This window comes from Lichenostomus cassidix, chromosome 7 (genome assembly GCF_008360975.1).
Source record: "Lichenostomus cassidix isolate B80296 chromosome 7, HeHo_3.0, whole genome shotgun sequence".
In the NCBI taxonomy this organism is placed as follows: Eukaryota; Metazoa; Chordata; class Aves; order Passeriformes; family Meliphagidae; genus Lichenostomus; species Lichenostomus cassidix.
In genome coordinates this window covers 3,796,680-3,818,279 of record NC_139488.1, presented here as the reverse complement: position 1 = coordinate 3,818,279, position 21,600 = coordinate 3,796,680, and the positions used below count along the sequence as shown (strand labels likewise).

General features: G+C 45.1%; 1 protein-coding gene across 1 annotated transcript in view; it reads right to left on the bottom strand.

Annotated features, from left to right (window-relative positions):
- Positions 1-324: 324 nt before the first annotated feature.
- Positions 325-21,600, bottom strand: part of TRPM8 (transient receptor potential cation channel subfamily M member 8) — a 36,028-nt gene continuing 14,752 nt past the window's right edge. Inside the window, exons 10-26 of the mRNA XM_085065836.1 lie at positions 21,124-21,226; positions 20,447-20,565; positions 19,464-19,754; positions 18,769-18,864; positions 18,049-18,178; positions 16,356-16,501; positions 15,730-15,842; positions 14,932-15,139; positions 12,314-12,405; positions 11,448-11,586; positions 10,529-10,700; positions 10,160-10,337; positions 7,582-7,772; positions 5,737-5,836; positions 4,911-4,944; positions 3,527-3,613; positions 325-1,971 (exon numbers count right to left, since the gene is read on the bottom strand). Of these exons, the coding sequence (XP_084921962.1) occupies positions 1,951-1,971; positions 3,527-3,613; positions 4,911-4,944; positions 5,737-5,836; positions 7,582-7,772; positions 10,160-10,337; positions 10,529-10,700; positions 11,448-11,586; positions 12,314-12,405; positions 14,932-15,139; positions 15,730-15,842; positions 16,356-16,501; positions 18,049-18,178; positions 18,769-18,864; positions 19,464-19,754; positions 20,447-20,565; positions 21,124-21,226 (2,220 nt within the window). The 3' untranslated portion in view covers positions 325-1,950. The remainder of the gene's footprint in view (positions 1,972-3,526; positions 3,614-4,910; positions 4,945-5,736; positions 5,837-7,581; positions 7,773-10,159; positions 10,338-10,528; positions 10,701-11,447; positions 11,587-12,313; positions 12,406-14,931; positions 15,140-15,729; positions 15,843-16,355; positions 16,502-18,048; positions 18,179-18,768; positions 18,865-19,463; positions 19,755-20,446; positions 20,566-21,123; positions 21,227-21,600) is intronic.

Sequence of the window (21,600 nt, the reverse complement as noted above, 5' to 3'; positions counted from 1 at the left end):
GCCGGGGCTGGGGCCGAGCTGCGGCGGGGCAGGGAGGGAGCTCCGGGATCGTGCCTCACCCAGGAACCTGACGGCCGCCTCTCGCAGGGCCTCCTGTGGGCTGTCCCGGTAGGGCAGGGCGTGGCGCAGAGCCGCGGTGCCACCCGGGGAGCCGCACAGCCCAGCTGGGCCGGAGCTCCATCGGCACCCGGCTTGGGGCAGGGCAGCCTGGAGAAGAGCCCGCGCAGCCTGGGGAAGGGAGCAGCGTGTGGGCCGCAGGCTGGTGCCCCTGGGTGCAGCACCGGACACAGACTGACTCCGGAATTTAGACCTTACAGAACATGGTTTCACAGTTACATTCACACATTTATGAGAAAAGATCTCTAGAGCTATGGGCAATCACACAGCAGGTTTTATATAGGAAAGGAGGAAACTAAGAGCACAGTTTTCACATCCGAGGCATACAAATCATATGGGAAAAACAATTTCTAGAAGGCAAATTCATCTCAGGAATTTATGATGCAAGTTAACTGGCACGTGAATCAATCAAAGCCTGGTTCCTTTAGAAACTTTTCAGCAGGAGAACACAAATATTTACACATGTAAACAAATACCATGGTGGTTGTTACTGCTGGATCCCTCAGCATCATGTCATGCACAGCCATACAGTACAGCTGGGTCATGAGATGCAGGGAGAAAAGAGCAGCAACTGTTCTGATATCATCATAAGGATAATAAAGCCAGCAGAGAGTATCCAAAGAAGGCACAGAAGATGATGAAGGGACAAGACGGGAAACTATGAGAAACAGCTGAGGTCAATTGCCTTGTTCACCTTGGAGAAGAGGAGGAAGAGGAGAGATAGAGGAGAGCTCATCATGGACCACATCTTGCTTCCAAGGGACGGCTCCTGTCTCTACTCTCTGTGGCCAGGGACAGCACCCGAGGGAATGGCTGGAGCTGTGTCAGGGGAGAGTCAGGCTGAAGATCAGGGAAAGGTTATTCCCCCAGAGGGTGGAACAAAGACTGATACAATGCTTTGCCATGCAAATAAATGCCATTTGTAGCGCCTTCTGTTGGCTGTGCCCTCAGTTACACCACACAAAATGTGACCAAATTCAGCTGCTATTTTAGACAGAAAGCACAAAGAGACACCTCACCATATCAAGCATTGCAAAATTAAAAGCTTCCAATAATCTCTTCTCAATCTCCAAAGGCAAACACATGTTGGAAAAGTCAAATGAATTGCAATGCTCCCGGGATACAAATTATCACAAAAGAAAGCAGCAAGGATTGCACACAAAGCCTTTGGAAACACTCCCTAGATGAATTCAAGTCTCTCCCATGCAGGGCTGTCACAGCTGAGCTTCTACACTGCCGCACGGTTCCAGGGTGAGCGGGAAGAAGTCCACAATGTTCATGTACAGTCTGAAATGGGGATGCAGGGTTGGACCAAAGGCTTTCCTCAGGGGGATGGTGCCGAAATCCAGTGCGTTCTGGTGCGCCAGCATGACAGAGCTCAGCAGGTCTGACAGACAGCCCGTGCAAGGAACAAGCGAGATCTGGCTAGTACAGGACAGAAGGGGAAGGGAGATGGATTCATTCAGACAAGTAATCAGTGCCTAAAGGAAACCCATACACAGGCCCCTTTGAGTGAAATGGAAAAGCAAAGGGATTTCGGCAGCAATAGCAGGACTCTTGGAACTAGGAGTGCTTTGCCACAGCAGCTGACAAGGACTAATTGCTGCCATTGGACGTTAGGAGAGATGAGAAGAAGAGTTTGGGTAACGTGGAAATCCTGCCAGGAGGTAAGCAATCATCTCCTGTTTCTTCACAACCTCGCAACAAGCAGCAAGGGCTGTTTGATCAACAAAAACAAAAAAAGCAAGAAAATCCTGCTGACTCCTGCTGAGACGTTGACACTCTGGTGCCTCGGTTGCTGTCTGCCTGGGGCTTACTGCGAGCTCCAAGGAATTACTCTTCGTGAACCGGTACCTGTGTGAGCAACAGAAAGAACTGGAGTAGAGCTCCCAGGCCACTTCAACACTTTGCTTTCATTGTCACAACATCAGCTCAGGTGACTGGATGCCTTGTTGCCACTCTTGGGCTCCGGGAGCTCTCTCCAGCACCCATCCAGCACACTGTGTCTTGCTGGAGGAGCAGAGTTACCAACTGTCAGAAACAAAGGCAAGAGAAACACCTGCATGAAAAGCATCTGTAAGGGCCCATCTTCCCCGTGAGGGTGGTGAGGTCCTGGCACAGGGTGTCCAGGGAAGCTGTGGCTGTCCCTGGGTCCCTTAAAGCATCCAAGGCCAGGCTGGATGGGACTCGGACCAACCAGGTCTAGTGGAGGGTGTGCCTGCTCATTGCAGAGGGTGGAACTCAATGAGCTTCAAGGTCCCTTCCTACCCCGACCATTCTGGGATCCTAGAATTCTTTTCAAGGCACTTACTGCCTATAATGAGAGGTCCTTTCCAAAAGCTTCACCATAAACCGCTGTTCCCTTTCCCAGGCTACCCCACTGTATCTAATTACAACCTGGTTTCCAGCGCTGGCCCTGTTTGAGCAGCACTGGACTAAATGGCCTCCAGATATTCTATAGCCTATTCTTTAGGCAACCTGGAGCCCAGTGCATCCTAGAACAAGCCCAGGAACTGGTGATCCTTTTAGATTTTATTAGGTGGTTGCAAGTCATTCATGACTAAATGGCACTTAGATCAAAGGAATATTCAGCTCTCCCAGGAAAATGGTGTAACAGCTGACTGGGGAATGTTTGGCACAGGTTTAAGTTCTCTTGGACAAAACCTCTCTGTGGAAGAAGGAGCCAGGCTCTAATGTCCAGGCTGATCAAGTTCTTCCAGATTATCCTTGCCAATACTTATGTTTCTTAACTGCTGTCTCTGAGGATGACGGTGTTCTTCGCATCCATCAGTATTTGTCTGCCTTTCATGTCCCACTGGTACCTTTGGCTCCAAGCCAATTCTTCCACAAAACTGGAGGCAAAAGGACACAAGGCTCATGACCAGACACTCAGCTGGACTGAAGACTTTGGGTCAGCTCTTCACGCTGCAGTTTATTGTACAGGACACAGGAAGGCTACAGCAACCCAGCCTAATGCCCCACTTGGCTAGTGGGAAAACCAACCTTATTGCTGCCCTCACTTCAGTCTTTTCCATTTGGGTTGTTTGTTCTTCAGACCCTTAAAAGGTACCAAATGTAAAGGATTGCTCATTTTCCAGAGGGCCTCCAGCACAAAGACAACTAAAATAACCTTGGGTTCGTCACAGTTTTTCAAAAGCAAGGGAGCAACACAAGCTATTTTAAACTGTGCCAAAAATTGATAGACACCCCAGATGGAAAATTATATTTTTCAGAAAGCAAAACACAAACGAGGAAGGGAATTTGGCTCTTCTTTCTCTGCCAGTATCAGGCGATAAGAATACAAGTACCGACAGTTCATACTGACTCTTCTTCCAAAGACACACCAATTTAACAACACAAATGCTGGTAAACTTCTCCAAGGCAGACAGTGGATTTAAAGAGGGCTTACCCTGCTCCGGTAGCTGCTCTCAGATTTCAGCTGCACTCCTTTGATGTTACTGGAAATCTCTTTCAGAAGGCCTTTCAAATCAGAGAGCTTTAAAAAAAAGAAGGTTATTTATGTAAAGTCCATCTAGCTGAAGGAAAGCAATGCTAATGAGTAATATGAGTAATGTGTAATTGCCTCTTCAAGTATTATGCCAAATGCTTGAAAGGGCACTCCCAATGACAGTGTTCATCACTGGGCCAGTAATGCAGCGAGCCCTGCTGCCTCTGTATTTCAGTGTGTTAAGCAGCAGTTACCAGAAGAGAGAAGCAAGAGACAGGCATTTCTTTTCAGAAGAGAATGAAGGTTAGCAGATGTCCTTCCAATTTCAAGGGCAGCATCACTAGCCACAGACTCACTCACCATTTCCCTTTCAGTGTGAGAAGCAAGGTATTATTTTGCAATCTAAATTATTTGACAGCCATCAAAATACTTACTCAGAAGTGAATGTGGGTCTTTTCAGCTGTGAGCTTCTCAAAAGTCTGTTCATCACACCAAAGCCACTCCCCACTTCTGAGGCCAAATATATATAATTCAATCAAGCCTCAGAAAATGCCCATTGTGAAGGTCTTTTCAGCATCAGAGCCATCAAAAGAATATTTGTGCGAGAATTCTGATAACGATGCGCTCTCTGGTGGATTGGTAGTTTTATATTGCTTAATTACCCCATGCCTACAGCACCAAAAGCTAAACATGACAGGCACCTTTGGGAAGGGGACACTCCAAGTGCGTGACACCCCTTCTTTCCCATCGGTGTTTTAAGGGTCTGTTACACAGACAAATGTTGCAGTTTTATTGTAAGATGGAAATTATTTTTACTTCTAGTCCATCCCATAACCCATACTGAGAAACACTCCTCCAGTGCTAAGCAAGTGTCTCTCTGCATCATTTTGCAGCACAATATGAAGCTCTTGAGGCTTGGCAGGGACCTTACAGCTCACTGTGTTCCACACCCTGCCATGAGCAAAGACACCTTCCAATATCCCAGGTTGCTCCAAGCCCTGTCCTACCTGGTCTTGGACACTACCAGGGACCTAGGGGCAGCCACAGCTCCTCTGGGCACCCTGTGCCAGGGCCTCCCCACGCTCACAGCCAGAAGCTTCTTCTTAATATTCCATCTAAATCTGCTCTCAGTTCAAAGCCATTTTGTCATGTCCTATCACTACATGCTCTACATTCCTACCTATGGAATCAAAGCAGCACTGTAAAAAAGCCCCATTAAAATGGCTCCTGGTGACAGCAACAAGGACTGCATATGACTCTGGGAGGCTCATTTTCCTTGCCATGGCTCACCCCCTGCTTTACCAGAGAGAGTCACAGTTCCCAGAGCTATCTGAGACAGAAGTACCTTTGCATCCAGTTGTCTAAATCGATGCACCATCCTGAAAGCAGAAGGAGAGCAGAGAGCAAAGGGATCAGTCCAGATACTAAGAAAAACCTGGCCAACTACAATGCCCTAATTCCCCCCAGTGCTCCCTTCTCCCAAGGAGGCAGAGCTGCATGTGATTGGCATGATTTTTATTACAAGAAAATGAACTAACCTGTGAATTACTATTAGTAAGATGCTGTTCCATTTTCCTTCTCAAGACACTTTTGCTTCCCATACAAAAGAGAGGTTTTGGGATTTGTTTGGCTTCTTATCCAATGCTCCGTGTCTCTGGCTAGTCTTAACCTAAACACTCATTTGTGGACAGCAATGTTCATGTCCACAGATATGGAACAATCTGGTTTTTCTTGTCCATTCCCATCAGCTCTTTCTCTTTGATTAAGGGAAATACTCAAGGTGCTGCAAGTTAGTAAAGTTAGGCAATCATACAGAGAAGGTTTTGTTCTCTAACACTGTTCTCTTTTCTTGTTTGCTTTCTATTTCTCTTTTCTCTTACACTACTATTCTGAAAACACTGGGAGAGATCCCAAAGGTAATGTCATGAGTTGGCAAACATCCACATCTAAGTCTCCCAGCTTCAAATCCAAAGAGCCTCTTCCCCTCCTCAGAGGTATTCCCTACTCATGCTACTAAGTATAGATCTCTATACTTAACACTAAGTATAAATCTCTAAGTAAGATTTACTTACTTATTAGTTTGTAACCATTTAGAGCTGCTGAAAGCTTGCCTTCACTAGAAACATTCAAGAGAAAATTAAGAGAATTAAGACAAAGAAAGGCAGACTTACTCTTCTGATGAATCATTCGCTTTTGTATTGATTTTGACAAGGTAATTTTCCTTCATGACAGCTTCCCATGCCAGGATTTCATTGTCCTCATTTCTTGAACCTGGGAAATTTATTAGAAGAAAAAATAGCTAATTTATCTTTCTAAAGCCAAGATGGAAAAAGGCTGGGTCAATGTTTGCATTCAGAGGTTAATGATTCCCTTCTCCACATCCTGAGCACTTGCAGCCCCACTGACCACCTGTGACACAGCTGTGACAGATGTGACACTAATGCCTTTTACTGAATGCTCCTTGTAACAGTCACTTAAAAATACAAAATATGAGCAAACCAACATAAAACCCCCAAATAAACAAACACACCAAAAAAACCCACAAACAAACAACTAAAACCCCCAAACTTATAAGCTCCTAAGGTTTTACTGTGTTTTTTTTGGTTTGTTTTTTTTTTTTTTTTTTTAGTCTGGGTTAACACAGGTGCCTCTGTTTCAACAGGTAAAGGATATTCCAAAAAGTTCTTCTCTGGGTTTGAGCTTTCCATTTGTTTCCACATTATCCCATTTTGGGTCATTAACAGTAACACGTGTTAAGAACGATGATGTTTTCATTGAACTAAAACACTCCAGAATGATGAAGAATTGTCTTCTCTAAAAAGCATTTTGTGGTGATGCTGTGAATTTAAGAGTGATTGAGAGCAGCCCACTTTGAGGCATTGAAGTCCCCCAGGATAGTACTTCAGCATTTTATCCTGTTCCACAAGGACAGCATAAACCAAAGGAGTTTAAATAGAAAAATAAAATTAACAGAGACAAAAGAAGCCCAGAGCTGGCAAACAGCTGAAGATCCATTTTCCTCCACCCAGTGCTCCTCTGACCTCACACAGCCCTCAGCTCTTCTCCCACATTCCAACAAGCATTTAAGCACCCAAATCCCAACCATTTCCACAAGAGTTAATTGGGGAAGGCAGGACTTTGCAATAGTCAATACATTAATGTGCTTCCTCCATTCAGTTCTCAGCTCCTATCATCAGCAAAACCACAGTCATTTTCTGGCTCTAATTCTGTCGTTCTTTCAGAGCTGCAACATCAACTGTGCATCATTTGAGCAGAAGTATCTGACAACAACAGTTTCCCCAGCAAGGAAACCACACAGTGATGTGGACAGCCAAAATTATTTAGTGCTAAGCAATTTTATACCCCAAAGCAGGTTCTTCCTCCTAAACCAGTAACAAATCCAGCCTGTGCTGCAGGGCAACAGGCAGGTTGCTGATGGATGAGAATAAGCCTGTCAATTAACTCAACATATTCTTTCCCAGCTGAGAAAACACTACATTTGTTGGAGGGAAAAGCTTGTTAAAACAATTCTTATCTGTGTCCTCTAACAGAGAAATTAGAGGAAAAATAGATAGAGGATTGACTTGCCACATTTTTGAGGTGGTTTGCTCATTTAGCCACATCCAGAGGGCCAGGAAACTGTTCTCTTTTCAGTCACTCCCTAGCAAGCAGAATGAATTACAAAATAGCCAAACCCACAAACTTGCAAAGCTGGGAAACAGCCCTTAGGAGTCAGGATTAATTTGAAATCTTAATTGATTTACATATATGAGGCAATTCTACCTTGAAATGGCTTGGACAAGAAACCACTGGATAAATCTCACTTGAAAACTTGAACCTTACTGAAGAGACTTCCAGCAGCACAGTGGATTTGCATGACAGAGGTCTACATTGCCCTTGGAGATTTCCCAGCACAGCACAAAATGCCTGGAGTAAGCACAGAATGCCATGGAGGAATTGCAATGCACCTGCTGCAAAGATGACTTCTGGGCAACAAGGAAAAGAATCCAACTCACAACAAATCGATGGCTCTTTGCTTTCTTTATTACAGCAGCACTTGAAGCATTTCCTCATCACCATGAATATGTAGGCAAAGATGACAAAGGGGAAGGGGATGGTCAAGCGACTGCAGTATTCCTGGACCAGGAAGTAACGCTGGAATTTCCACACCTGGTCGTTGTTCTCTTGCACTGATCCAACTGTGTAACTGATGGGAAAGAGAGAGAGAACACACCCAGGATTAGTTATTCACCACATATCCCATCTAGCCCTGCCCTCTGGCAGTGAGAAGCCATTCCCTGTGTCCTGTCCCTTCACCCCTTGTCCCCAGTCCTCTGCTCTGGAGACCCTTTAGGCACTGCAAGGAGCTCTGAGGTCTCCCTGAAGCCATCTCTTCCTCATCTCTCCCAGCCTGGCACCTGTCGCTGTTGAGCAGCTAGCAGAGTAATGAAGGCACCAGTTCTCAGTGGCAAGAAGGAATGACCTTTATTGTTTTGATTTCATCACATATATAGAGTTTTCAAAAGTCACCCAGATTGGTCGGTCAGAAGCCTTCCCCCAGGCCTGATTGGCCAGGCCTGCACTGTCCAAGTTCTGGGACACTGTTCCAATAACATCCAAACTGTATTTATAAAACACAAGAAAAATTCTCATTTTTCTGTGCTAGCCACAGGCACCAGCCTTCAGAGCATCTCCTCTGGACTCATTCTAGCAGCTCCATGTCCTTCTCATGTTAGGGGCTCCAGTTATTCTGAAGCTGGTAATTTTTACTAAGAGGTTATTTAGTCTGTTTCATTTTTAGAGAGTAGTCTGTAAATGGGAGGAACTAGGAGTAGAAAAAAATCCTTGAAAGTAAAAATAAACTGGGAAAAAATGAACAGGGAGAAAATACTCCATGCACTTTTACTACCTCAGCTCTAGGCAATTTTCTTCTAGCCTAGACACATGAGAACGGGATGCTTCTCCACAAGATATTGTATCTTATTAATTCACCACATAACATCTTTTTCAGGAAAAGATCCAAACAAACTTAAAACTAGAATGTTTACAAAAAGTTGAAAAGCTCCTGAGATTTTCAGTAGAGGTATTAAGGACACTCCAGGCAGGAATCAAACGCACAGCACTAAGCACTGTATGAACCCAGCAAAGTGACAACCACAGGAGCAAACAGCTCCCAGGCTGCCTGACCTTTCAGGGTGACATTAAATGGCAGATGGATCATCCCAAAATGCCTCTGCTGAGATCCTAACGGACCTTTACATGAGACAAATGAAAACCTTCACCTGGTGGAAATTCTTTTAGTTTAAAAGAGAAATACAACTGGCAAAACCCAGGGTTTTTTTGTTTTTTTTTAACTGGCTTAACAGCATAAACTAGTGCATTTACCATTAGGAGCTGTTAAAGTGTTGTAGCAAATATTAAAGTTTTTAGGGTAGAGCTGGCTTACTGCTACACTTTCCTTCATTATTGGGAGGTGCTTGCACCCTTTCTAGGGAGTATGAGCATGGTTGTCTGTCCCCAGGTCCTTGAAGGTCAGGAAAACACAGCTATGCTGCACCAGTCCTGGCTGCCTTGCCAAAAAATCACATTTCTGTCTGTCTTTAGAGTCCAGCTCAGCCTGGGGAGAAAGGTTCAGAGCTGAGGGGAGAGCAGATCCTAAAGCTGAGGCATTCTCAACTCATCATACTCAAAAGATCTCATCTCAGACCAGGAAACACCAATGGTGTCATTTGGATTGGAGATCCTCTTGAGGAGCACCAAGAGTCCTGTCAGTGCTCTTGTTCCCAAAGCTAATTCCTGCCAAGATATCATCAAAACACAGAAATAAACCTACTGGTCCTCAAGAATGGTGAACAAAGGTTTTGAGTACTTTTGTTATGTTGCAAGAGAGTGTAAGGGAGAAGAAGATTAGGGGTGGGAATGGGAACAGAGCCACAGCATGAATCCAGCTGAATTCCCAAGAGAGACAGGGGAGCAACACACCCCCAAAGTCTGATTGGAAGGACTTCCCATATATTGAGTTGATTAACTCAACTCTGTGTCAGAGCTTGCTATGGAAACAACAAACACTTCTGGAAGAAGCTGAAGAAGATGTTGCTGGTCTAGAGGTGGTGGCACTTTGCAAGACAGAGTCCTTTGGTACCCCCCAGAGTGACCCAGGGGGATGTGGCCCATTGCCTGTGGTTTAAGTCAGAAAAAAAAAAGCAGGTCCATCAAAGCAGTTACAGAGACATCCTCACCACACAGCAGTTTAAGTTAATAAAATCAGTGTCCTGAAGAGACAATGGTGATAACTCATTTATTCACTCTAGCAAGGTCACTTGGGCAGCAATCCACATTTGGCTAAGGCCCTGACCCAGCATCACCCTGTGTGACCCACGGGGCTTTGCACCAAGCCCACTGTGCAGAGGATAGAGATGGAGTCAAAGGACAGGCAGCAATCCCTCCCCAGGACACTGCACCAGCTTCCACAAGGCTGTTGGGAGAAATGCACAGGCAAGGGCTGCCTTCCTGCTGTTTTCCAGCACTCCACTCCCTTTCCCAGAGATTTCTCAGTAGAGATGACCAGGAAGCCATCGCTCCTTGGTTACTCACCCGAACATGGCCACGAGCAGGTTCACTAGGAGGATGTTAGTGGAGAGCATGTAAATGCACACAAGGGGGATGGTGATCCACTCCGGGAAGCGGGGCTTGTTGTTGGCGTCCAGCTCCACACACAAGGGCTTGGACTCGTTCCCAGAGAAGGTGCAGCGGTCAAAGTTGTAGGTGGTACCTCAGGGATGCGAGGGGAGAGCAAACAGTGAGCCCTTTCCTCCTTCTGCTGGGTCCAGCCCCAGGTCCTGCCCTTATCCCTGTGCCCTCCACCTTCCCTGCCTCCTCGTCAGACTTGGAGGCAAGGGGTCAGCTCAGGGCTGGACAACCCCTGGAAGGACAGAGTCTTCCACCCACCCAGGAGATAAATACCATCAATATCATCAGGGTACTGGCCAAACATGGCCAGGTAGGGCTCGTAGATGACCGACCGGAAGATCCACTCCCAGCGGTGCTCGTTCTTCCTCAGGATGCCTTGCCTGGCCACACCAAAGGCCACCATCCACACAGCAAAGAGGAAGAGGAAGAAGAAGACATCTATCATCTGGAAAAGGACAACAGGCATCAGTGCCCCACTGCAGGTCTGTTGCAAGACACACATGGCTATTTGCTCTCAATTTCACCAACACACATGGTAATAACTGACCATTCCCATTCAAGGAGCTCCAAATATGTTTATGCAACCACAAAAGCAAGGCATGTTTCAGAATACAGGATATCCCCCAGGCATCACACAGGCTCCACAAAAGCCAGAACCACATACAAAGACTGTAACTGCAGCCCCTGTAGCCAGCGGTGAGGCGAAAGCTTCTGGAAGTGCCCCTCTGGATGGCTTCCAACCAGCATTTACAGCCCAGACAATGTGGCCAATAGTTTCATGAATTTCTAGCACTGTATGAGAGGCTCCTCACCACCCTCTTCTCCAGGTACTTGTGTGATGGATGCAGTGGAGTACCAAAATCCTCCTCCTGTACCATCTATCATCACTGTCTTGTTTGGGGAACACTCATGGGAGCAACAGAAATACCACTGAAATGTTTGAGACATGGAAGACAAAAGCTACCAGGAAGCAAATTTGCTCTTCTGATCTTCACCCTGATCCTTATTCTTTCCCTTGGCACAGAAAAATGCCCTGCTCTTAATTAGGTCCCATTTAAATCTTAATTCATCCCATTTAGCAGATTTAACTTGCTGCCATCATCAGAATGTGGTGATTTCACTCTTAAGGGGAAAGGGGAAAAAAAAAGTGTCACATAATTTAGACTCTCTTGAATAGCTGCCAGAATCTTACCATCCTCTGCAGCATAATAATTTTGGGTCCTAGATTCCTGCTGACTGTGAAAATATGGACGAGCCTCAGGGTAAAAACTATGTAGTCCAAACAGAAAATGACTCTCCCAGAATACCAAGAGCTTTCATCAGAGTGAAGCCTGATGGAGACAGTAAAAGACAACGAAGAGAAGCCTTGGGTGAATCATGCAGAAATCAGGTAAAAACATGCTGAAACATTGAAATGGAAGTGGGTAATTGGAAAGCAGAGCTTTCCAGGGCCCCACGCTCTCTCCCACCTGATGACAGGTGACAGAAATGGTTAATGTACACCTTTATTTACACCCTTTCTTCCTTAGCTGTGTCATCCCTACATTTTCTCTTACCCTTAAAACTATCAACAGCAAAGAAATTTGTCCCTGGAGTTACTCCCACAGCACCCTCCAAAACCACCACAGTGCAACAGCCACACCCCTGCACTGAGGCAGCAAGGACTAAGTTACAGCTGACTGAGCAATTACTTTGGAAAATGTTTCCATCATTTCTTTGCCATGGTTAACTCACCCCATCAGGTAAAACAGCTTCTGGGAGATAATGACATTTTTAGGCTGCTGTAGGGACAATCACAGTCCTCTTAAATACAACACAGAGCCCAGACAGCCATACTAAATAGTCAGTAACAGGAGCCACAAAAAATCCCAATCCCAAAGGTTTCCTGACTTTTTTTTTTCTTTTTTTTAAGTCAAGACTTGGCGGTATTTGGGGCTTTCATGTAGAACAGGGAATTTCATGAACACATTGCTCCCCAACATTTCATTACAACTTGTAGTCAAAACCCACCAAGGAAGCAAAGCCAGAAACATGGACACAACAGAAAGGACTACTCACCTGAACACAATTCCTGCTATGAAGTAGAAGATTGCAAGGGTATCCATAACATTCCACAGGTCTGAGAAATACTTGCTGCCATTCATGTACCACTGGGAAGGAAAAGGAACAGCAAGTAAACCCCACACAGCACAGTTTTCTTGCCCAATCCATTTTTTGTCATTCAGTAGGTACACCAGAGTTCAGATGGCTTTCAATTTTCCCAAAAAAAAGGGGGTTTGATATATCCAGCAATGCCACAAGTTGCTGGCGACCTGTTTTTTGGAGTCTTGGTGTGACCCACAAAACACTGTGGGAGACAGGGGGGTCACTGTTTAAGGGTGGCTGATGTAGTCTGGCTTCTCTTCCTTCACAGACCTCATCCATTAATCTGTCCCTGGCTACATGCACATGCTTTGGATCCAAGATGGAGATTTAATTTATTATCTTAATTACCTAGCTCTCTATTTTTGAATTGCAAGTCTAGTGAGAACCTCTGCTCATTCCCAGACTGACAGGCAGAGCAGCCTGGATCCAAAGTTTGTGCAAGAACCAACTTGTGCAGTCAATTCAGAGGTGACTTGCAAGGACAAGAACCTTAACCAGGAGAAACCTCTGCTAGGCCTGGAGAAATAAACTGCATCCCCAGTCATAATTCTCTTAAATTTTAATTTTCATTGAAATAATCAAAGCTTGGGAGAGTACTGAGCAGTCTATCCAAGAACTGTGAATGTCTATCCAAGGAAGGCAATGCTGCCCTCAGTACTTCTACAGGAAACAGAGATCAAGGGGAGTTTTCCCCTAAGTGCTGTCTCTGCCCAGCAGCTCCCTAAATCAAACAGAACATCTAGGACTGAGGTGCAAGTCAGTCGTCCAAATTCTGAGCAGTTCCCACTGCTGAGAGTTAAAGTGCACAGAGGTTCTGTCCAGACTCCTTCTCCATGGGACAAACAGGGCTTTCCTTCACACCCCACCAGTCTACCCACTCACCTGGCTGGAGGCTACCTCCATGTGGCTAAGGAGATAGCAGGGAAAAGGCCTCTCGGATTTCACTATGGCCACGACAGCTCTAAACAGGACTGAGAGCAGCTCCAGCTACTTACAAATCCCTAGGACCATCAGAAGCAAAGACAGGGCTGAGCCAGTGGTTTACAATTCAGAGATTGTTCCAGACCAAGGGCTGATTTCTCCCCAAAACTGGTTATCTGATTGCAGCAGCTACAGTGGGACCCCAGGCAAGCTACTCTGTCTTGGATGTGAAAACAAAATCTGAGATATCCCTCTCTTTTTTTTTTTAAATATTAAGGACACAGATACAAGTTTGGTGCAGAGTTAGACCAATGCACGTGGAGTCTGTCTCCAGGGGGAGCCAGGGAGGAATTTCTCTTAGAAGTTTAGAGGACTGGGACACTGCTCTGCATTCTGCTCCTTAGCAAAACGGCTTCGCAGCCAGAACACTGACTTGAGACAACTTTAAATCTTCAATACAGTCTCTGAGCTGCCTCCACTGTCAAACTGGTAGAGTCTGGCCACCAATTATTAATGGGATTGCTGAGAATTGCAGCAGTTTTATGTGCCGTGGTAGTGAGAAAAAAGGACATTGTTAGGAAAATAAAGTTTCTATTCCTAAGGCCTTCCCCAGGACTTTTGCTGGGTTACACACAGGAAGTGCAAGGACAGGTCCAGAGACACCAGAACCTAAACCAGCAGAAACAAACACTTCATTAGTGTTTTCATTGCAAAAAAGTCTTCCATTTTCCCCCCACTTTCTTAGCAAGTAAAGTTGCCATAAACAGGGTTCTACCTTGACTATTAAAAAGGGAAAGACCACAGTAACATCAGCATCAGAAATGTCATCTGAGCTCATGTGAAAAGACATTATTGCAGGGTAGGATGATCCAGCAGAGCACCCACAAACACTTGTGAGGAGATTCAGGCCTTAGTGAAGAGTCAGGAAGCAGCACTGCACCAAAACCACACACCCACTGCTCTTCTGACTCCCCCAGCATCTTCCCACTGCTCTCACCACTCACTGGCAGAGACCAGCTTGCCCCAAACCCAACAGATGCCATAGGGAGTGAGGAGAAGACACCAGTTATATACCAGTTATGGCTGTAAAGGCAGTCCCACATGCTGTTCCCACACCACAGGCAATCCAAACCTGGTCCTTGAGTCTACCCTAAACCAGTAAAAACTGCATAGATGATCAAAAGCTAAATAGAAATACATAAAGATATGTGCCTTAATGGTAAAATAAAAAATAAAGGGGGTGGGATTTAGAGAAGACAGGCAGGAATTACTTAATCTAAAGGTATGCCCCAAGAAAAATGCACTATATCTAACCCTTGATTATAAACTACTTTGGCAAGCCACACATTCCTGGGAAATACCTGCACTGACATCAGCTTATCCTCTTGGTGCACAGACACTGCAGCTACAGGGGCACAAGCAGGAATTAAACATCAGAGGGGGAAAAAAAAAAAAAAAAAAATCATTCATTGAGCACTGAGCTGCCTGAACATCTCTGCTAGGAAGTAGCTCCTAGCACCAACCTGCACTGCCTGGGAGGGGAAAAACCACAAGGCTTTGGCTCTAACACTAAACTTTTTGGGCTTGCAAGCGCTGCCTACTTGTCTCACTTCATCACAAAGCAGAATGAAGACCAGCACGTAAAGGATGATCTCCAGGGCCGTGGGTTCCTTCTGGAAATCCATAAGCAACACGTAGGCGAAGAGCAACAGGAAAGCAATGTAGAAGATGACACTCCAGGAGAAGACCACAAAGGGGGAGGTGAAGAAAGACACATAATATAAGAAGAGTTTCTTACTCTTCTCCACAGGCTTTTTCCTGAGGAATTAAAAGAGGGAAAAGGTCTCAAAGCATAGCTTTTATGCCTGGAAACATTTGTGTTCTTCAAAGTGAAAGTGAGGAGAGTGCAGTCTGGCTCAAGGTGTTACTTTAGAGGTAAAGCAATCCTGCAATGCCTGACTTCAGGCATTCCAGTAAACTGGTACATCTTTGAGCTTGGATGGGGCTTGGAGAGACCTGGTCCAGTGGAAGGTGTCCCTGCTCACGGCAGGGGCTGGAACAAGATAAGCTTTAAGGTCCCTTCCAACCCAAGCCATCCTGTGATTCTATGATCTTAAATCTAAGATCAGAGTGAAACACAAACTGTCAAAAGCTCATTCAGCTTTTTAATACCTTTTAGACTGACTGAACACTAGAACAGGTTCCCCAGAGTGGCTGTGGAATCTCCACCCTTGGAGACATTCAAAACTGGACACAGTCCTGGGCAACCTGCTCCAGCTGAGCCTGTCTGAGCACAGGGTTGGACTGGATGATCTCCAATCCGGCCTGACTTGCCCTATGATAATACAATTAACTGACTTGCTTTCCCTCTGAAATACTGTCCCACTAATGAAAAGTCAGTTGATTACCTGAATGAGATGAAACCACAGCCTATTAATGGGAAAAAGAAAAGACACAGTATAATCTTCCAGTTCTTAGTGTCTCTTGAAATCTCTCCATACCACTGCTTGGAAAGGAAATTCTGCAGAGAGAAAGAAAACACTCATTTGTTTTAACAGCAAACAAAGAACCTAGGAATGCTATTAGGAAACATTTGATTTGGTAAAAAAAAACCCCAAACTTTGAGCTTTCAATCAAAATACTTGATATTTCTGTTTCAACAATCCAGAAAGCTTTCTGCATCAGTAGCAGTGTGCTGGCCCCTTAGTGCAGCCATCCTCCATCGACGTGATGAGGAGTTAAAAATGAGGATGAGCAGGACTTGACCTGATTGATAAAACACTTATAAACCATTACATCATATGCAATGCCCATCCATGCTGGGTGTTACATCCACACTGTGCATATCCAGAGCTGTGCCAAGGCAGAAATCACTTCAGGCAGACTTTACTACCCAGTTCATTATGATTTATAGCCCTAAGTCAAGATTTTTTCCCTCCTGATTTAGCAGTTGTGGGTAAATCAGCCACCTCCTATTTCCTGTTAGATCACAAGAGGTACAGTAACCTGTACACCTCTTCCTCACTGCCATTACCTGCACACCTGGCTGGGCAATAAACTGCTGGTCTCTGGCTTCCACTGCTAGTTCCAGACAGTTGCTCCCTCCCCAGGCTTCACAGGAGTAGGTCAGCAGCTGCTCAGCCAGCTCTTCATCGTTGCTGTAGCACTCGGTGAACAGCTCTGGAGGAAAGAGGCAGCTCCACATTGAGCCCCAGCTTCAATCTCCCACCAACTTGGGTGCAAATATCTTCAGTGTAGGATTTGTGATATGAAAGCATGCAGACACAAAAACCTTCTTCACATTTGCAGCACTGTAGAACAATGTGTGCATTGCTTTACAGCCCTACCTGGACATCTTAAACTTTCCTACAGAATTCATGTCTGGATGAAAAACTGTAATACTAAATCACTAGGAGAGTGTTTAGTTCTGCACAAAAAATTGAGTAAAAATATTAATTTCTCCTTAAATGTCTTAGGAAATCTACTTATTTTATCCTCTTTTCTTAATTCCATTTAGCACTGATCTAATGAATTATAGTCAGTCCCATATTAACAATAGGGTTGAAAAAGTCAGAATCTGATACTTTTTCACTGGGATATGCACTGTTCACTCCTTAGTGTCTTGCTAAATTATCAGGCCTGAGGGATGTAGACACCTTTAAAAAATTTATTTAAGCAGTTTTTGCTTGGTGGAATAGGAGATACTTTCTGGAAACAAGCAAAGTATTTCCAGTGTAGCTTAAAGAATCACAGACTCATTTAGGTTGGAAAAGACTTCTAAGGTGAAGTCCAACCATTAACTCAGCAATGTCAGGTCCACCACCAAAACCATTCCCTTAAGTGCCAAAAAACAATGTCCAACCATGGGGATTTTTCAAGACATGGCTAAATGAGGCCATGACAAAGCTGATTTAGTCCTGTGGTGGAAGATTGGACTAGAGGCCTCCGGGAGTCCTTCCCAGCAACATTTCTGTGGTTTCCTATTCAGCTATTTCCAATTACCCTTTACCTGTCACCTACTCTGACTTGGGAAGGTTTGCTGCACCAGGCTAGACATAACCTCTGATCAAGTCCCCAAGGTATCACTGTGTTGCATCTCCCTCCAAATTAAGAAGCCAAGATCCTGCACCACAGGACCTTGTCATCTTATTGTAAGTAAGGCATATGATTTTGCAGTTCAAAATTTAGGAATTCAATCCATTTTTTACCTGCAACTTGTTCTCACTCCCCAAAAGTACTCCTAGAAACTTGAAGGGTGACTTCTCCCAACCTGAATATGACCAGTACTCATGTGGGAAGTTTCCCTTTTTCCACATTCTCCTTCCTGTTTGTGGGCACCCTTCTTCAGCCTTGCCATTAGAGCTAAGTAGCTTTCCTTCCCCATGAGAGAAATTCTCTACCACAAAAAAACCAAAAACCAACCAACCAAACAAAAAAACCACAAAACAAAAAACCCCCCAAAAACCCACCAAAACAAACAAACAACAACAAAAAACCCCACACCTCACAACACCCACCTTTTGAAACCAAGCTCTTAAGACAGGACACAAAATTTCCACTGGGAAATTTCCACTGGGAACAAATGGTACAGAAGAGAATTCCAAGCAGTAAAAACATATGTTGACATTGAAGAAAAATCTATTTAATGTTGGATATCTAGTTTTCAATTCCCTGGTCTCTGACTCCTCCTACTAAATTTCTAAAGGGCTTAAAGAGAAGGCACTTACCAACTGCTCTTGTCTCATACTCGTTAGCGAGTTCCTCTGACTCACCAGCAGCATTTATATCATTCTTCACCTTGGCCATGCTTTTCAGGAGCTTACTGGCCCCCAGGGCTGCCAAAGTGCAGCCCCTGGTCTGTGGAGAGACAATGAAGTCATGCAAATCCCTCTGTGAAGGGAACATGATCACAGAATCATAGAACCAAAGCAGTTTGGGTTGGAAAGGACCTTAAATACCATCTTGTCCCAAGCCCCTGCCAGGGGCAGGGATATCTTCCACAACACCAAGTAGAAGGTGGAATTCTTTTAAAAATTATCCTCCATTTTGCAGCTTCTAAGTTCTCAGTCCAGAATTACCTACTTGAATCTTTGATCATTAAATTACTGTCTAATCCAAATGAGAAATTGGATTTCAATCAAACACCTGGAATCAGAACCCATCCATGCTGTGGAACAGGTGGCAGCTCAGCATCCCAGCTTGAGTACAGATGACAACATACAATAAATGTGGACTGCTGACTCATACATGACGTCAGGAAATGAAGGTATGAAATCCACACTTAAACACAAAATGGCCAATATAAAACCTACTTAGGGTCATATAGCGATTATCTCTTGTGGTGTTGTGTTTGAAGTTGGATGTGGAGCCTTCAAAGGCCTAGAAACCAAAGATGCAGAACCCCACTGCACCACCTGTGAAGAGGAATAAAGGAGAACTCAACTTACTTGCTCCCAAATTACTTTGGACAACTCTTTCTTGTTCTGAAGAACTGACCAAATAAACAGAGCTTGCAATGGGTGCCTTGTGATAGGACACTCCTCCTGAAAGAGAGCAACAACTCAGACCTAAGCTCACCAAACGTTCTCAACTGGAACAAATTCAATCCTGCACTCTCCTGTTTTTATATTTTCTTCTTTTCACAGCCAGGCTGTGGCTAGCACAGGTCTTTCCCATGAGAATTCCTTTTGTGTTTTATAAATAAAGATAAAGTTTGGATGTTATTGAAACAGTGTCCCAAGACTTGGACGGTGCAGGCCTGGCCAATCAGGCCTAGGGGGAGGTTTCTGACTGACCCATCTGAGTGACCTTTGAAAACTCTATATATATGATGAAATCAAAACAATAAAGGTCCTTTCCTTCTTGCCACTGAGAACTGGGTTCTTTTCTCTGCTAGCGGCTCAACAGCGACACCAGCCCACCAATCCCTTCTCTCAGCTCTCTGCCAGTTGTCACGCACTACTGTGAGTTACGTTATATTTGATATTTATATTAAAGCCCTATATTTGACACAGAAGAATCAGCCTCCCTGTTTTTCCTGAAGTTGTCATTAAAGGGTACTTGGGTCAAAGGCATTTCCTGCCTTAACCACTGCAGTCCAGGTAACTCCATTCACAGCAGACTCAAACTGCTCATCACTCACTGAAAGCTGTATCTCCATCTCATCCTTGCTGTTTTTGTAATCTCTTTTGGGACCTCTCCGGAAATCCTCCACCATCTTCCACACGAAGGTGAGAAGGGCATCGTTGTAGGAGTTCTTGGCAATCTGTAGGTTCTTGAACACCAGGCTGCTGAAGTTGTTGGTGTACAGCTCCCTCAGGACCTCTGTGGTGAGGAACTTCCGCAAATTCAAGCCATTTTCCAGGAAGAGTCGGACAAATTTGGGCCTGTCTTTCACCAGGGCTGTGAACATCACGTCCTGGAGGTCAGTAGACTAGGAAGAAATGGAAAAGCAAATTACAGGGATCACATGAGTCATGTAAATCTTAGATAAGGTCCAACACGTGGTAGCTGTAACATTTTCATCACAATCAGGTTTTTTTCAGTACACAATTGCTTTTGCTGGATGGTCCAGAGCACTTCTGGCATGGGCAGATCACCTTTGAAACCAGTGGTCATAGAACGGATCATCACTGGATGATGAATCGTGGCTTCAAGGAATATCCTGAGTTGGAAGAGATCCACAAGGATCACTGATCCAAGCTCTGGCCCTGCACAGACACCCCAACAGTCCCACCCTGTGCATCCCTGACAGCATTGGCCAAACACTCCTGGAGCTCTGGCAGCCTCAGGCTGTGCTCATTCCCTGGGGAGCCTGGGCAGTGCCCAGCACCCTCTGGGGGAAGAACCTTTTTTCTGGATATCTAGTCTGACCCTCCCCTGGCACAGCACCAGCTGCTCCCTGGGTCCTGTCCCTGGTCACAGCAGAGATGGGAACTGCCCCTTGTGAGGAAGCAGCAGCTCCCAACGAGGTCTGACCTCCTCCAGACTGAATGGAATGTGACAATCAGTGCAGGAGGAACAGATACTCCCTCTCATCACAGAGGCTGAGGTGCTGAGATAGCAGTTCCTGCTGGATTGTGTCCCTTCCCACAGCTCCCTGCACTCACACACAAGGGGCTGTACCTCCCAGTTTCGGTCATTGGTGAAGATCTCATCGCTGGCCAGGTCCAGCTGGTTCCACTCCAGCAGCAGCTTCAGCTGCCCATTCCAGTTATCCCTGTCGTTCTCGTTGGTGCTGAAAGCTGCACAGGAGGAACAATCTCTGGGTAAAGACCAGGCATATTTATCAGCCCTGCTTCTCATGCAACTGGACACAAGACTCCTTCCAAGTGTCTTTCCCCAGACTCACGCACATTTTCCTGACTGGGGCTTGGTGGATGCTGGAGGCTCCAAGGGACATATTTATGGACCATATTTATGGTCCAACATGGGCCACAAAGGAGCTGCTAGGAGCATCTCACAGCTAAGATCAGCACACTTCCTTCAGGCTCCTCAGTGTCGTGCACCCTCTACAGAAGAGATTCTGCAGGATTCCCAATGGGGCCCTACAAGCATCCCCACAGCTCTCCAAAATGCCTTCCCAATTACCTGGTTGGGACCCTGCACACACTGACAGATCCCATACTGCTGCTGTAGCCTCCCCACTTCCCTTCAGGGGAAGACAGGCTCCACACTGTGCCAGGAGCTTAGCTCTAGAGAGATGGCACTGCTCTAAGGAAAGCTGTTCTAAAAAGTAAGTAGCCATCTTTTTTCCATATATTTTTAAATCCCCAAACAAACTCAGTAAAACAATTACTTGCCTTTGTACAGGGCAAAGGAAATGGCATTGCTCACAATTTCATCTCCAGCTTCTTCTATTTTGATCACTGTCAGTAAATGAGGGCTCTCAAGGACTTCTTTGATCTACAGAAAAAAAGTTCCATTTCAAAGCAATCACGGCTGTTCACAGGCAGATCTCCTACAGCCTTTTAAACAGAAATTTCCTACCCCATCAGCAAAGCTGCTTCTCAACAGTCCTGGTTTTTAACAAATTTAAACAAGCCCAAATAGAAGTAGATAATGAGATTGATTTTTTAAGTCACCAAAGAACAATATTAATTATCCTCTGAACATACAGCAAATAATTGTGATTCCCCTATGCAGATCATCATAACCAAAAAAGATATAATCTCAGTAATTAGAAGCTACTCCTAAAGTAGAAAAGATTGTGACAGCACAAGTTGCAACTAATGTCGAGCAGTTTATTAGAGAACAGTCTCCACCTCCTTGTGCTTTGT